At 40.1% G+C, this 17,403-nt stretch overlaps 1 protein-coding gene across 1 annotated transcript in view; it reads left to right on the forward strand.

The window, feature by feature from the left end:
* The window catches only part of SMARCAD1 (SNF2 related chromatin remodeling ATPase with DExD box 1), a 50,999-nt gene that overhangs the window by 1,884 nt on the left and 31,712 nt on the right, over window positions 1-17,403 (forward strand). Inside the window, exons 2-4 of the mRNA XM_083458631.1 lie at window positions 7,536-7,874; window positions 12,991-13,159; window positions 16,627-16,783. Of these exons, the coding sequence (XP_083314757.1) occupies window positions 7,622-7,874; window positions 12,991-13,159; window positions 16,627-16,783 (579 nt within the window). The 5' untranslated portion in view covers window positions 7,536-7,621. The remainder of the gene's footprint in view (window positions 1-7,535; window positions 7,875-12,990; window positions 13,160-16,626; window positions 16,784-17,403) is intronic.

Here is a 17,403-nt window from a genome sequence, read left to right on the forward strand (position 1 = left end):
TGCTTCTATCACTAGTGAGCAGCTCTCAGACATTGATGCTTTGGTTGAGATTCCTGCATTGCAAACCGGGGTTGGGGGGTTGGGTTGGACTAGATGACCTTTGGGGGTGCCTTTCAGGCAGATTGAAACCTCAGCCTGGTAAAACATGAGGAAATCGCAATTTAAAAGTGCCCTGAGATCTATGGGTGTAGGGCGGTATACAAATATAATACATTTAACAAATAATAAATTTAATAAATAATAATTTTAAAAACATAAGTGCCCTAAAACTGCCTCACAGCTGGAATCCAGCATTTTAAAGTCAGTACAGACTAGGATGTTTTCCATTTGTTTTGTTTGAATGCTCTATGTGTTAGGGAGGATGCTGCCTATCTGTTCAAAAGCAGTTTAATATTGGTTTAGGACCCTAACTCTTTTTAGTAGGCACCCTTAGCTGTGTCCTGTAGGTGTGGTGCTTTTACAAAAAATAACTTTATGCTAATTCTGTGATACCACGCAATAATTTGGTCTGTGCTTGGAATGTGTGGATAACAAGCTATTGACTCAATCCAGTTGTAGAGTAAAGCCCCAGTCTATTGGTATTCCAAGAAGCTGAGGATGATGAGACAGCAGAGCTGATGATTAGAATGAATGGTGGAAGATTCATAAATAATATGACTGAACACAAGTAAGAGTTCATTTTCAGTCATTCTTCATTGTGGTGATGAAAGTGAAAAATACTGACTTTTCCATCACCATTGTGTTTTCTCAATGCCATCCAGTAGTGATTTTTTTTGGGGGGTGTAAACACTGGGTTGCAAAAACTGGAACCCTTAAAAGCCCACTGTGATCAGTTTGCTTGCACATTTCAGCTATAAAGTTGCTTGCGTATGTGATGACTTGGATACCATAGATTTGACGTAATTTGAAATAGATGGGACTAGAACAACTTGAAGACAGTACCACTCTTTGCAGGATTGAGGCCTACCACATGTTCTAGTGATCATTGCCCTTCCTAGTTACTAAAATTTGTCTGGGCTGGGCTGGAACTATGGATCTCAGATGTGGTCACCTTTGGAAACCAAATTTAGACCTAAATGTGGGAAAGACCTACATTGGCTCCCAGTACATTTCTGAGCACAATTCAAAGTGCTGGTGTTGACCTTTAAAGCCCTAAACGGCCTCGGCACAGTATACCTGAAGGAGCGTCTCCACCCCCCATCGTTCTGCCCGGACGCTGAGGTCCAGTGCCGAGGGCCTTCTGGCAGTTCCCTCATTACGAGAAGCAAAACTACAGGGAAACAGGCAGAGGGTCTTCTCGGTAGTGGCGCCCGCCCTGTGGAACGCCCTCCCATCAGATGTCAAAGCGATAAATAACTACCTGACATTCAGAAGACATCTTAAGGCAGCCCTATTCAGGGAAGTTTTTAATCTGTGATATTTTAGTGTATTTTTGGTTTCTATGGAAGCCGCCCAGAGTGGCTGGGGAAACCCAGCCAGATGGGCAGGGTACAAATAAATTATTATTATTATTATTATTATTATTATTATTATTATTATTATTATTATTATTATAGTTACTGTCCAGTTACCTGCCATTAATGAACAAGATGCTGGAGTATGTGATGGTTTTTCAACTCCAGGTAATATTAGATGATGCTGATGATCTGTTTCAGGCTGATTTTGAAACAGCCTTGATTGACCTGGTGGATTACCTGCACTGGAGAAAGGGGTAGAGAGTCCAGTCCTATGTGTTATTGACCTCTCAGTGTATTTTCGTGCTATTGGCCTTGGTATTTTCTGAACTATCAGTATGGGTTGGGCTGAGGAGGCGCAGTGTTACTGTGGCTTCAGTCCTTTTTGGAGGATAAGTCTTGGAAACTGATGCTAGGGGAGCTTCCACTCTGTTTTATACAGTTGAACCTTGGTTTAAGAACAGCTTAGTGTATGAGCAACTTGGATTAAGAACGCTGCAAACCCGGAAGTAGGTGTTTTGATTTGTGAATTTTGCCTTGGAATAAGAACATGTTTCGCTGCCCATTGAGTGTGTTCCATTTGTAAATTGAGTCCCCCGCTGCTATGGGAAAGCATGCCTTGGTTTAAGAACGGACATCCGGAACGGATTAAGTTAGTAAACCAAGGTACCACTGTATCTGTTAACTTATGTGGCGCCTTATAATGAATATGTCTAGTGGAGCATCTTGACTCTCACACATTTAACATCTGCATGAAACCACAGGGGGAAGGTTCCTGGAGGTTTGGGCTAAAGTGTCATCACTATACTGTAGACACTCTACCTCCATACCATTTCCATCTATTCATTCCATGGAGGTTATGGAACTCTTGCCTCACTGTCTGGAAGTGGTTTAGAGCTGGATAAGAGTGAACAGGCTGGGGCTTAATGCAGACAAGGAAATACTGTGGGGTGGTAAACAGAGTTCTCTGGATGGAAGTTTGCCTTTGTTAGATAGGCTTGCACTCCCCTGAATGACGAAGTATAGAGTGGGGGAGTTTTGGACTCAGCGCTAAATGGGGAAGTTCAGGTGGCAGGAGTGGCCAACTGCTTTTTACCAATTTAGTCTAGTGTGCCAACTTCGACCCTATTTAGACAGGAGAGACCTTGTCTTAGTGAACCATTCACAAGTGATAACCAAGCTGGACTACTGTAAAGCATGCTGTATGGGCCTGTCTTTAAAGATGGTTCAGAAACGTCAGTTTGCAGAAAATCATCATTTTATTTGTATGCCACCTTTCCATAGTTAAAACCATGCTCAAGGTGGCTTACAACATTAAAGGATTTACATAATTACAAACCTAACAAAAGTAGTAATAAACAATAAATAAAACACATCAAATATAGACAGCCAAACTGAATAATTGCTACATAAATCATGAATGATAATAAGATCTAAAAATAAGGATACAAAAAATAATAATCAATAACAGCAACAAAATTCCCCAGCAAAAACCCATAAACAATATCCCAACTGCATTAGTTTTAGTTACCTGATTTCATTCATACTGGGGTGAATGTTGTTTGCAGTTAGTGATAATGCTAGTTCTCTATGTTTAGTAAAGTTATTTTTACTGTGTGTTATGGTGGGGTTTTTTAAGTATCTATTTTTATTGATACTTATCCAAAGATATATGAATGTTCATACCCAGTACAAAGTATATTTTTATAATACACCAGAATAAAAGAAATACTTAAAAAATCCAATCTAAAAGGAAACAGAATAAAAAAGGAGAAGAAAGTAGGGGGAAAGGAGAGAGTGGGGTGTGTGTGTGTGAAGAAAAGATTAAAAGACTTCCAGTGCTCTATCCTTCATCTAAATATAGTATTCATTCATTAACATCCAACTATGCTATTTTCTGTAAGCCAATATTTTGTCAGTCTTCAAATCCAGATATTACAAGTTCATTTTCTCATTCATGCAAAATGGCCATAAGAAATTTCCAATCCTTAATAAATGTCAATAATGATTTTTCTCCAATTAAACACGTTAACTTTGCTATCTCAGCTATGTCCAATAATTTTACCAACCATTTCTCTATAGTAGGTAGGTCTGTATCTTTCCATCTTTGTGCATATAACAATCTTATTTCTGTAATCATATATTAGAATAGTTTTCCATAGTCCCTTTTCAGTTGTGCATCCTATTAATTAACCCTAAAAGAAAAAGTTATGGCTTCAATTGAATATTAACCTTTAAAATCTGTTGTATACAGCAGGTGTTTTATGGTTTTAAAGTTACTACTGATTATATCTTGTGAATCTACATGTTGGAAATTATCTTGAGGGGGGTTGACCTTAAAAGGTAGCCTACAAATATTTTAGAAAGGTAGGTAATCATAGTATCCTGTGTTTCCATGCTTGTCATAGAATAGGGAAATCGTCTTCTGCAGCCTGCATGGAAATGTAGGGTATTAATTGCTTAACAGGTGTGGATTGCCTTCTGCCAAACAGGCTGGTGGAGAAAGCGAAATCCATCCATTCTTGCCAACCCACTCACGTACCTTGGTCACAGCTGACCAGGGTGGTGACTGAAGCATATGTGGCACACATTGTATAGTAAAAAGGCACAGGTGAGAGCACATAATAATGCCTGCCATATGGCAGCAATTGTGACAAATAAAATATATATGCCCTCTTCCATTGCATCATCAAGTAACCATCCTGCAGAGCTTTTCCAAGGTGAAAATATCAAAAACCCTCAGAGGCTTGTTGTGATAAATTTGTAAGGCACTTTAAGGGAAATAAGGGCAATTAATATAACTCTGGGGGAGGTTCCAGATCACCAGCTAATCAAGTTGTATGGGATCCTTTCAAGTTCTTGTGGACAAGGCACTTGAAGGTGTTTGGCCAGCTTCGTGTGCTCTTGATCCTTGCCCATTATGACTTATAAAAGCTAAACAGAGAGATTGACGTGGGGGTGGAATGGGGGATGTCTAAGAAGATGTGGCAGAAAGATATTTCTAGATTTGTTTGGCAGGGCAAGAAGCCTCGAATAAAATTTAAGATATTAACTGATGCTAAAGAAAGAGGTGGATTTGCCCTGCCAGACCTGAAACTTTATTATGAATCAGCTGCTTTTTGCTGGCTGAGAGAATGGCTGCTTCTTGAAAACACTGACGTGTTGGATTTAGAAGGTTTCAACAATGCATTTGGTTGGCATGCATATTTCTGGTACGATAAGGTAAAAGCACATAAAGCGTTTAAAAATCATATTGTTAGAAAAGCATTGTTTAATGTTTGGATAAGATATAAGGATTTGTTAGAAAAGGAAACCCCAAGATGGTTGTCACCAATGGAAGCGAAGGCACAGAAAAAACTCAATATGGAGGCCAAATGGCCGAAATATTGGGAAATTCTGGAACAAGATGGAGGCAGAATAAAATTGCAGAGCTTTGAAAAATTGAAAAACAAAGTGTGAGATTGGCTCCATTATTACCAAATAATGGAGGCATACAATTTGGACAAAAAAAGTTGGTTTCCAGGTGGAAAAATCAAAATTGGAAACAGAATTGTTAGACCCAAAAATCAAGAATTTGTCAAGAATGTATAACTTGCTGTTGAAATGGAACACTCAGGATGAAATGGTGAAATCAGCTATGATTAAATGGGAGCAAGATGTTGGACATAGCATAATGATGGCTGACTGGGAACAGTTATGTACCACAGGTATGAAATTCACGGCATGTAATGTCCTAAGAGAAAATTTAATGAAAATAATTTATAGGTGGTACATGACACCAGTCAAGCTTGAAAAAATTTACCATTTGCCCGACAATAAATGTTGGAAATGTAATGAGACTGAAGGTACATTCTTTCACCTTTGGTGGACATGCCCAAGGATTAAGACATTCTGGGAGATGATTTATAACAAAATGAAAAAGGTATTCAAATATACCTTCCTGAAGAAACCAGAGGCCTTTCTCCTGGGCATGGTCGGCCAAATGGTTCCAAAGAAGGATAGAACTTTTTTTTATGTATGCAACAACAGCAGCAATACTTATTGTGAAGTATTGGAAGACACAAGATTTACCCACCCGGGAAGAATGGCAGATGAAGTTGATGGACTATATGGAACTGGCAGAAATGACCGGCAGAATCCGAGACCAGGGAGAAGAGTCAGTGGAAGAAGATTGGAAAAAGTTTAAAGGCTATTTACAGAAATATTGTAAAATTAATGAATGTTAGAAAAATGTTGGAATGAAGTTATATGGCTTTAGTAGAAATGTTATAAGGAACTAAGTATAAATAGATTAATAGAGTATTAAAGGAAAAAATAAGGTTAGAATGTGTTAAGATAATTATAGGATAGAAAACAGAGGAAGATGGAAAGGAATTGCTGAAACAATTGACAGAAGTGGAATACAAAAAGGGAGGTGTGAGGAGGTCGTTGAAATAAGTGAATGAAAGATAAGATATTGAAATTGTTTGATGTGTTTTAAATGGTTTTTGTTTTGTTTTGTTAGTTTAATGTGTTAGTGTTATGTAGTGTCTTTGTGTTGTATTCTATTGTCTTTTTTCTTCTTTTTGTTGTGTTTAAATTGTTGGAAAAGTAATAAATATTATTTTTAAAAAAGAAGAAGATGTTAAATCTTCCCTTCTGAAGGTGTGTGAGAAATCCACCAAGGTGCATGAGAGATCATAGGCAAGGTACTGGAGATAGTGTTCAAAATTAGCCATGTACCAGGTCTGTTTTGTGACCAGGAATTGTCTGTGAGCAATTTGAGAAGCCTTGTGGCCATGTATGCGACTGAGATTCAAGGTTAAAACTGCAGGTGCTGAGGGCGTGGGAGAAGAAATGCCTCCCTGCCCAACTCCAAAGTAAAATCCCTGGCTGTTGCCTTCCAATTCCAAGTGCACTTTGCCTTGCTTCCCCTGTCCACCCCAAAATGAGATTGCTGCTGCAAAATGAAAGTGCTGTGTAGATCACTGGTGGCTCTTCAGGCATGCTTGGAGTATCCTGATCACCTGAACCCATTTGAATCTGGTTTCAGTTCTAGTATTACCGTAGATTCTGGCGTATTAGGCGACTGGGCCTATAAGACATCTTATAAGCCCAGTCTTATACGCTGGGCGAGAGGAAGCCACCCGGTGCAGAGCCCACCTCCCGCTGCTGCGACGGAAGCGGGCGGCGGTCTCCGCGCCAGGAGGAAGCCGTCCGGTGCCCACTGCTGCCTCGGAGGTAGTACCCGGTGTATAAGACAACCCCTGACTTTTTAACCTCTTCCGGGTTTAAAAAGCTGTCTTATACACCAGATCAATGACACAGCCAGGAGGAGTGTGTACTTGCTGATTCTTCTTTAGTTCTTGACAGCTTTCAGTATCATTGACTGGTATCCTCCTGGTGTGGCTCTGTGAGTTGGAACTTAGAGGTATGGTGTTATTGTGGTTCCCCTCCTACCTGCAGGACTGTTTCTAGAAAGTGACATTGGGTAACTACTGCCTGACTACCTGGCACCTGCACCATGGTGTATTGCAAGGTTCCATCGTGTCCTCATGCTTGTTAACATCTATATCGGCAATGGGAAACCTTTTGGACAGAGTGCCTGTCTGCCAAAATCCCTTTCCCCTCAATTTCAGCTGGATCTCCCTCCCATTTTCTTTTATGCCCAATCTTTCTTTGATCTTTAAAGAGAGAGGGGGAGTAGAGGTAACTGTGGTTGTTCCTTTTCTGTGCTGGCATTCTGCTTATGGAACTCCCCCTGGTCGGAAATGTGGTTGATGTCTACATTGTCAATAGTTGGAGATACATTTGTTCACTAAGGCATTTGGGAGTAGTTAATCAATGTTCCCCATTTATAATTGGAGACTGCTTTCTCCTCTTTTGTACATGGCCTAACTTTTTACTGTGTGTTTTATAGTTTCAATAAATCTTAAGTTTTATAGGTATAAACTACCCTGAGGTTATTCATGACCCAAGGCAGTATAGAAATTTATTGAATGAATGAATGCCTACAAATAAGGATCTTCCATTGTATTTTCTTGCTCTATCATGTATCTCCCACCTCACCCTCTGGGTTTTGTTTTGTTTTTATATCTCTAGCTACTCTTGATTTATATGGTGCTATCGTAAGCCAGAGGGATTTTAAATTGAACTCCATAATCTGTGACAGAAGAGGAAGGCCAATCATGAGTCTGCTTAACCTGAACCGCTTTCGCTTTGAAAGGAAGTCATGTGTGGAGGAAGAGAGTGCCCCTTCCCCTGGCCTTTCTGCAGATCAGGAGGAGGCTTCTTCTACTTCTTTGGATGCAGTAGATAAGGACACCACATGTTCTCCTCCTTCAAAAGATGGTGCTGCATCTGTTGGTGAAGAAAATGACAATGTTCCTGATCAGATTAGTAAACCAGCCACCCCAGCATCTGATGTGTCTGAGAAAACTGGTGAGTTCTCATATATGTGATTTATAAATGAAGGGAAAGTCTATATACAACCAGCTTTGATTTAGTCTACAGTACTCGTGCTGATAGCTTAGTGTTTGATCTTCACTCATACAGCTGAATGATGTTTTGATAGCAATGTGGCGGCTGTATCTTGTTATATCTTTTACAGCTCTAATTTCTAGAGCATTCTTTGAATTCCTCTGGTTATGTGCAGAGTATTCCTGTGGTTGACTAGACATTCAATTTCTCTGGTATCAAATATCATGTTCTCAAAAGCATTTAGGAAATCTGGGTTAATTAAGAACTTGCAAGAAAATCCCATAGGGCTTGACCCTCATAACTTAACATTCAAACTGCTTTGCCAACATCCTGATCCATTGAAGTTGTTTTGTTGGAAAACAAAGCAGACAGTCCTTTGATATTTTCTACATGTGAACATAAGCATTCACTGTTGCTATTACTACTGTACAATAGCTTTTGAAAGCCATTTTTATTGGTCAGTGATAATGTCGTCTCTCCCATCTCCCATCTCCCATTCCCTGAGCAGAAGGTACCACATTAAGAGCAATGTATAGATACTTGCTTAGTCCTGTGCTAAGGAAAGAAATCTAATCAAGATGAAAAGCTTTTCTACCCCACCCCAAAATATGAGAGAAAACTTTAGCTAGAGGTTAATATTAACATGGGATAATAAGCTGTTGCATATAACAGACAATTTTCACGTTTATAGGTAAAGTATGCACTTAAGGTGCTTTTTTTAATGCAGTAGATCTTTTTGAAAAAGGAAACTTAGAAATGGATTTAAATCTGTCTCCATAGAAACTGCACAAATAGGGATGGTGTGGCCCAGTGCCTAATCTCTCTTAGCAGAAACTGGTCTGCTAATATATGGTAAAAAAATACGAGGGGAGCAACAAATACAATGGGGGAAGAGAATAAAAGCCAATGAGGAGCAATATAGTAAATGGTTTTATTAACCAAATTAGTTGACCACATCTATCCCTTGTAACCCTTAGCTATTATCTCTCTCCCTTCCCCCCCAAAATTACAAAAATCTAGATTGTAAACTCTTTTGGGGAGGGGGTGCTTTATTTATAAAGAAATAAAATGATTATTTTTTATGGATGAGTGGGAACATTTCCCCACCAAATGTAGAATGAGTTTGTTATGGGAATTACTTCAAGTGTCCATAGGTAATAATTGTATAGTCATATACATTTCATTGCTTATGCTGAGTCAGGGTGGTTTTTTTTTTGTTCAATGGAAACAACTGTGTCTGCTGCTCATTTGTTAGTGAGGTATCATCCATCTTATTCCTTGGAATGAGCTGTTGTAGTAATAAGGCTTCAGATGCATCTGAGAGCTATGGCACACATTATGCACTGACAAACCAAAGCTTTCCAGTGACTTTGTGTGGGTGATTCTGTCTCTGCTTAATAGCCAACAAGCATTTTGCCCATGAACACATCCCCTTCTCTCATGGCATTCATTAATGAAATGTGGAATCTTGTAACTAACTATAATTTATTGGTTTTGTTTGAACCAGGAAATTATAGCTGCTAACTTCAGGGGAAAAGCCAAAAACTTAAACTAACTTGAAGATTTTAATTTTTATTCACACATTCATATCCCACTTCTTAAAAATAATTTGTTATGGACAGCACAGGTAACGACCGATTCACGCGTGTCTGAATAAAATGCAACCGAACCTGGAAGTGACCCAAAAATGTCACTAAACACATCGCTAAAAGGGTGTGGCATGGCATAAGGGGGCAGGGCGTTCCTATGCGTGCTCCGCGGACAAACGTGGGGGCTGGAAATGGAACCTCAGTGCGAAATGATCATTGACTGTATCTAATAGGGCAGCTTAATTTGGAATGTTCACACTAAATTTAGTCTGTGGACTGTATCTCAGTGATACAGCAGTATAGCTCAGTGATAAAGCAAACTCTTCTGAATGTAGAAGGTCTTGAGCTCCAGTTGCCACATCTTCACCTCAGATTGCAGGTCTTGGGGCTGGAAATACTTCTGTCTCAGTCCTTGGAAAGCTGCTGCCAGACAGAGTACGCCATACTCTCAACCAATTATTTTAGGCTAGATGGACCAATACTTCCATGGCATTTCATTTATAGTCTAAGTGCCATAATATCCCTGAATTTAAAGCAAACAAGCTAAGTACTGGTTGATGATCTCCGGCGGGCTAGGGACAAAGGTGAGAGCTGTTTCCTAGTTCTGCTGGATCTCTCAGCGGTGTTTCATACCATTGACCATAACATCCTTCTGGACCGTCTTGAGGGGCTGGGAGCTGGGGGTACTGTTATACAGTGGTTCCGCTCCTTCCTCCTGGGCCGTGTTCAGAAAGTGGTGGTGGGGGATGAGTGTTCAGACCCCTGGGCCCTCACCTGTGGGGTGCCTCAGGGTTCTGTCCTCTCCCCCGTGCTTTTCAACATCTACATGAAGCCGCTGGGAGAGATCATCAGGGGATTTGGGCTGGGTGTTCATCAGTATGCGGATGATACCCAGCTCTACCTCTCTTTCAAATCAGAACCAGTGAAGGTCCTGTGTGAGTGTCTGGAGGCGGTTGGAGGTTGGATGGCGGCTAACAGATTGAGGTTGAATCCTGACAAGACAGAAGTACTGTTTTTGGGGGACAGGAGGCGGGCAGGTGTGGAGGATTCCCTGGTCCTGAATGGGGTAACTGTGCCCCTGAAGGACCAGGTGCGCAGCCTGGGAGTCATTTTGGACTCACAGCTGTCCATGGAGGCACAGGTCAAATCTGTGTCCAGGGCAGCTGTTTACCAGCTCCATCTGGTATGCAGGCTGAGAACCTATCTGCCTGCGGACTGCCTCGCCAGAGTGGTGCATGCTCTGGTTATCTTCCGCTTGGATTACTGCAATGCGCTCTACGTGGGGCTACCTTTGAAGGTGACCCAGAAACTACAACTAATCCAGAACGCGGCAGCTAGACAGGTGACTGGAAGCAGCCGCAGAGACCACATAACACCGGTCTTGAAAGACCTACATTGGCTGCCAGTACGTTTCTGAGCACAATTCAAAGTGTTGGTGCTGACCTTTAAAGCCCTAAACGGCCTTGGTCCAGTATATCTGAAGGAGCGTCTCCACCCCCATCGTTTTACCCGGACACTGAGGTCCAGCACCGAGGGCCTTCTGGCGCTTCCCTCACTGCAAGAAGCCAAGTTACAGGGTACCAGGCAGAGGGCCTTCTCGGTAGTGGCGCCTTCCCTGTGGAACACCCTCCTACCAGATGTCAAAGAGAACAACAACTACCAGGCTTTTAGAAGACATCTGAAGGCAGCCCTGTTTTGGGAAGCTTTTAATGTATGATGTATCTTTTGGAAGCCGCCCAGAGTGGCTGGGGAAGCCCAGCCAGATGGGCGGGGTATAATTAATAAATTATTATTATTATTATTATTATTATTATTATTATTATTATTATTATTATTATAATATAAGTAGAAATCAGAATGTCAGTTTCTGCTGTGGTGATAAGAGCAATGGAAAGTTTGTCTCTGTACTGTAGAAAGATGAAGCAAATAACAATATAAAGGTAAAGCGACCCCTGACCATTAGGTCCAGTTGTGACCGACTCTGGGGTTGCGGCGCTCATCTCGCTTTATTTGCCAAGGGAGCCGGCGTACAGCTTCTGGGTCATGTGGCCAGCATGACTAAGCCGCTTCTGGTGAACCAGAGCAGCACAGAGAAATGTCGTTTACCTTCCCGCCAGAGCAGTACCTATTTATCTACTTGCACTTTGATGTGCTTTCGAACTGCTAGGTTGGCAGGAGCAGGGACCGAGCAACGGGAGCTCTACCCGTCACGGGGATTCGAACGGGGATCGGCAAGTCCTAGGCTCTGTGGTTTAACCCACAGCACCACCCGCGTCCCTAAATAACAATATATGGACATGCAAAAATAGCTATGGCTTTGGAATTAAGAGCAAGCTACAAGAATGTTTCCTTCACCCCTTGTGCTGTCTAGTGCAGCTCTATTCCCTATTCTCTATCCTGAATCAGTACAATATCTGACTGTTGCTTGACCCTGGTGAGTTTAATATGTCTCTAATTAGGCTTGGTGATGGTCATATGAAACATTAAATATTGGTGTGGGGGGAGCATGTGGTGGTGTCGTCTGATTCCTGTGGTATCCTGGTTTTACTTTTAAACAGAACAGGTGTGTGAGCTGCATTTTTCTAATTCAAAATCTACTGCTAAGTTGCAAGTTATTTCTTGATATTTTTTCAGGGGGGGTGTCACCCCCCTACTCCAATAAATATATCTAGTTCTAAGATCCTGTTACCATATGGCAGTACAATTTTACTACGGTGGTGGGGGGCATGCCACAGCACCCAGTTTCAAAGTTTACATTTCCAGTGTCAGTCACTTGCTCGGGGTTATAAAAGCTCAAGATTTATTGAAGTTTCCATCAAACGCCTCTCAAGCACTTTCAGATTATTTAAAATTTATTTCCAGTAAACTTCTGTCAAGCAGCAATCCCATTTTGCAGCTGCTGTTCTCCTGTGTGTGCTGCTGTCTTTCTCATTTTGCCTTCATGCCTCCAGGGTCAGAATGCTTTAGCCCTGAAAGGGAGCCATGGATGGAACCATAATCTTTTCACTTTTGCCCCTACCTGCTTTTAGGGCTGTTAGCTGTTTCAAGCAAGAGCATAGCAGAACACAGAAGTCCCTTCTTCCCATTGGATGCCAGAAGACCTGCGCAGGCCACACTGTAGTTCTGAGCCTACATAAGGCTGTGATTTTAGCCCATGTGTGTTCACACTTTTCTCAGCAGCCATTAAGTTTGGAGACATGTTAGAAAGTAAGCTGAGTTTTAAGGATGCCACAACTTGAAACAGATCTTCAATTAACCACCCAACTATACCACCTTTAACACACACGTTTTCAAGGCAGTAGAGTAATTTAAAAACTCATTACCTTAAGTTACATAATTCTTAGACTAAACGTGCCCCCAAAGCACATTTCTAATTAATTTGGTGTAATCAACGTGGCCACTTCTGATGATACCTCAGTCATAGTAAGACTTGTACTCTTGTTTTTCTGTAACATGTGTCTTTTTTATCCTTTAAAATGCTTTCACAGATGATTCCAGTGTTCCAGAAACCCCTGAAGCAAAAAGGACAACACAATCATCTTTTTTTAAGTGTCAGAAAGATGTTATTGAATTGTCATCAGAAAGTGAAGAAGAAGTGGCACCAAAATACTCCCGTATAAAGCAATTTGCTGCTCCCAGGAAGGATGTGATTATTATGTAAGTCTTAGTAATGCCTGTTTATTTATAGATATAAATTCCCTTATTGATACTCATAAATTGATATTAAGTCCATATTTCTGATTACTGCTTTCTTACAAGTAAATATTGGGGGGGGGGTTGGTATAAAAAACAATAAAGCTTGTTATCATTAACTCCATGAGAGCTCCTGAATAGGTTTCATTTCATTGCATGTTTAATTTGTATACTGCCTTTCTATATTGCTATAGACAAGGCAGTTTACAAGCCAAAGAAGCAACAAAATATACAAAATCTATCTTACGACTGTCTGATCCAACACATATGTCATAATAAGAAATATGGCTTAAAATAAACAGCTTTATCAAACAGCATGAAACTGTTAATCCCATGGTCATGAGTTTGAGCCCCACATTGGGCCAAAGAGTCCTGTGTCGCACAGGGTTGGACTAGATGACCATTGAGAGCCAGATGACACTGGAGACCCAGTGTGGTGTAGTGGTTAAGAGTGGTGGACTCGTAATCTGGTGAACCGGGTTCGCGTCTCCGCTCCTCCACATGCAGCTGCTGGGTGACCTTGGGCTAGCCACACTTCTCTGAAGTCTCTCAGCCCCACTCACCTCACAGAGTGTTTGTTGTGGGGGAGGAAGGGAAAGAGGAGATTGTTAGCTGCTTTGAGACTCCTTAGGGTAGTGATAAAGTGAGATATCAAATCCAAGCTCCTCTTCTTTTTGTGGATCCTTCTGACTCTGTGATTCCATTCTATTCTATAATAAAGCAATATTCAGTAATCCATTAGAATCTAATAGTGCACAATAAAATTGACTCTCAAAATACCCGCAAATAATTAAACAGAAATTCACTCTCAACAAGAACAATAAATCCTTACTAAATTATGATCAATAAAAATTACAATACTTAAAAATACCATAATACAGTTTAAAAGAATTAAGTAACAAGGTTACATAACTTGTAAAATGCTTAATCCCTCCCCACCCCACTAGCTCCTCTCTAATTGCTTTGCTGATCTTCAAGCCATGACCTGGGGGCAGGGAAGCTGTTGGACAGCTGAACTTGATTGAGGATGGAGGAGGGGAGGGTCTTTTGCCCTTCTTCACACTTCTAGCCAAAGGAGCTGGCAGGGCACTGAGGTAGCTGTTTAAACGAGATGGAGTAGCAGGTGTTATGACTACTCACATCTCCATGCCTCTCTTGGGAGCAACCACGTATAAGCTGGCCTTGCAGGTTACTATGACATTGAGAATTCTGGTGCCTTGGAACTGAAGGCCTGAGGGAAGGCAGTAGGGGCAGGATGGATTGATAAGTAAATCAATCAATCCATCAAGGTTTTTCCCTGTAACTCACTCCTAGGTTAGAACTATCCACTGAAGAAAATGAATGTTCATAGTAAGTCCAAAATTCATTCCATTTTCACCAAGTTTACCATTTCGTTAGCCAAAGACTGTAGGCCCAAGAACATATATTATTTACTTATTAAATTGGTATGCCAGCATTGATCTCAGGGCAGTTTACAGCATAAAAATACAAGAAAACAAAACACATAATAAAAACATAAATAAAACAATCACCCCCTCGCACACCAGCATAATGACAAACTGCCCACTCAAAAGCGTTGGTTGGATTGTAATATAATGATCTTAAGTACTGCAACATTACTATTTAACATATATTCAGTAAAGTCCATAGAGTTAAAAAGAAGTGAATCTCAGTTATTAAAACAAGCATTGTTCATTTTAAAAACTCTCCTGATTATAGATGCATGCCTCCTTCAGTCTGAATTTTAAATGCATTCGTTGTTTTTAACTTTAAAAAATAATTCTTAGTATCATTAAATAAATTATCAAAAAATACTTTTTATATGATACATGTAGCATTTTTTATTGTTTCCACAGAGCTTTGTTTAATTATGTACTTATTTTTTATGATCTTCAATTACACAACATCTTCAAGAAAAAGATATTATAAATGACAACAACGTGATAATTAGATGAGCATTTTAACATGCCCTCAGGCATTCAGTTTTATAAAAAGATTTGGAAGATAATGTATTATGAGTTAAGTTTTCAAATAAATGAATGGAGTTTTGAAACTACTTTTTATCTCTTGTAATTAATGCATTTAATTCCTTTCCCCAAGGCAACTCTAAGGCAAATTAAGAAGTGTTTAACACCTCTTGAAAAGGGCTTCTTCATTTCACTGTGGTCAGGTGTTGCGGTTCAGAATCAACTTCCTAGCTGAGTGTGTAAACTAGATGGTATTCGATAAGGCCTTATTTCTCTGTGTTAATAATTCTGTTATTGCTCAAGTGTACTTGAGTGACTCCTGTAAAGTATTTGCTGTGCTCATGAGATAGAGAAAATGAACTTCTCAGTCAATACCTAGGCCTTCCTAGCGTGTTCAGAACCTTTTTTTGTTGAACAAAGGAACTAACCTAATCTTTGTAAATAGCCAGTCACTTATGGCCATTAAGTGGAGCCACTTACGGAAGCCTTAGGTGCTTCCAGCCCACAGAATTATTGTCAGCCCACAGAAGCATCTCTTTTGTTAATCAGAGTCTGTTCAGTCTATGCAGGGTAGCCAGTGTGATGCTGTTGATCTCCCAGTTTCCATTAGCCCTGGCCAAACTTGGTCAGGGATGATGGGAATTATAGTCTGTAACAACATCTGGTCAATACCACATTGGATATTCCTGTACAACCACTTTTTTGTGTGTGACAGATGCATATACATATTGTCTAGGAATTATTGTATCAACTGTGCTGTACAACTTATGTGATATTTAAGAGCTTTGCTGTGTACCTATGAAATCTTATAAGCTATCCACACACTCTCTTGAATAGATGTAACCTTAAAAGCCAGTAGGGTTGGAATACAGAAACATTGGCACAGAACAATGTAGAATATAGGTAAATTAGTTTTGGCAATATTTTTGAGATTTCTTAGATGCAACTCAGAATGTTCAGGGATGGGTAATGTTGCAAGGGGTAACTGGCAATTTTTTTGAAAGCTACTTTGACATCAGAAAGGCATAATCTTAGAAAATTAGGTTTCACCTTCTTACAGAGAAAATGTTGCATCTGCTGCAGCAGAATACTCCACAGGGGAATGCAGATAAATTCCCTAGACAGAAACGTAGCCTATAAACAGCTCCTGTGTTGGGTAAGTTTTTATGATAAGGCTAGAGCTAATTGCTTGCTTTCCCAAGGCTCTTGACAAGGCAGCTGGTTTTAAAAGTTATATTCCAAAGGAGTAGCCCTTTTTGCAGTAAAAAACAATGAAAGAGTGTTTTAAGATGGTATAACCATTCAGAGATTACAGTTCACTTAATCAGTTGTGTTCATGAAATCCTATGACGTAATAAATTTGCTGTTATTCCTACCAGTGCTACTGTGTTTATATATTTATAGAAAATGCAATACTACGGTGCTTGACTAAAATGGTGTAAATATTTTTACCATACACGACAGCTCAGAGCCTTCAGATAGTGAAGAGGATGAAGGCAAGCCATCAAAATCTATTAAGGAAAATGAAGAAGACGAGGAAGAGGAGGAGGATCTGAACTATTGCAAACTCCAAACGCTAAAGGAACTCTTTCCACAAAAAAGTGACGAAGAGTTATTACAAGTACAGTAATATACTTTTGAATTGTTAGCTAATTTGAAAGGAGCACCAGTCATAAAATATTGTGAAGAATGAATTACAATATTTTGTCTTAAAGCAGTGTTAGTGTACACTTGGAAGTGAGCTACTTACTCTCACCTTCTCACTCATTCTCTCACACACTGTGACTCAGGGAGTTCTGTTTTCAAATCTTGCATTTGCTGTGAACAGAGTAGGTGATCTTGGATAGGCAACTCTTCTATATATAGTAGCCTGAGAACTTATTCTCTTATACTATCTACCTTTCGTGAGTTCATTCGTTTTAGTATGTATGCTCTTGCCATTTTATCCTATAAAGTGTGATCCCCCCATGGCACATAAAAATGATTAGAAATGCAATCCATAAAAGAATAGCTTAAGTAAATGTTATTTAAGTAGAAGCTTAAAGGCTTGCTGAGGTGGTCCATGGAAAGCTCTTTGAAACTCATAGCAGCATATAATCATTAAATAGTGCCAGTGAAAGAACTGTAGAGTGGGCATGCAGAATGTAGCAGCTTTCTGAGAATCTCTGCTTTCCCTCTTAAACAAGTTTTTGAGCCATTGTGACTGTGATGATACAGTTGAAATAATGTGGGCAATGTCTC

The sequence above is a fragment of the Podarcis liolepis genome, assembly GCF_965112155.1.
Source record: "Podarcis liolepis genome assembly, chromosome: 9".
NCBI lineage: Eukaryota > Metazoa > Chordata > Lepidosauria > Squamata > Lacertidae > Podarcis > Podarcis liolepis.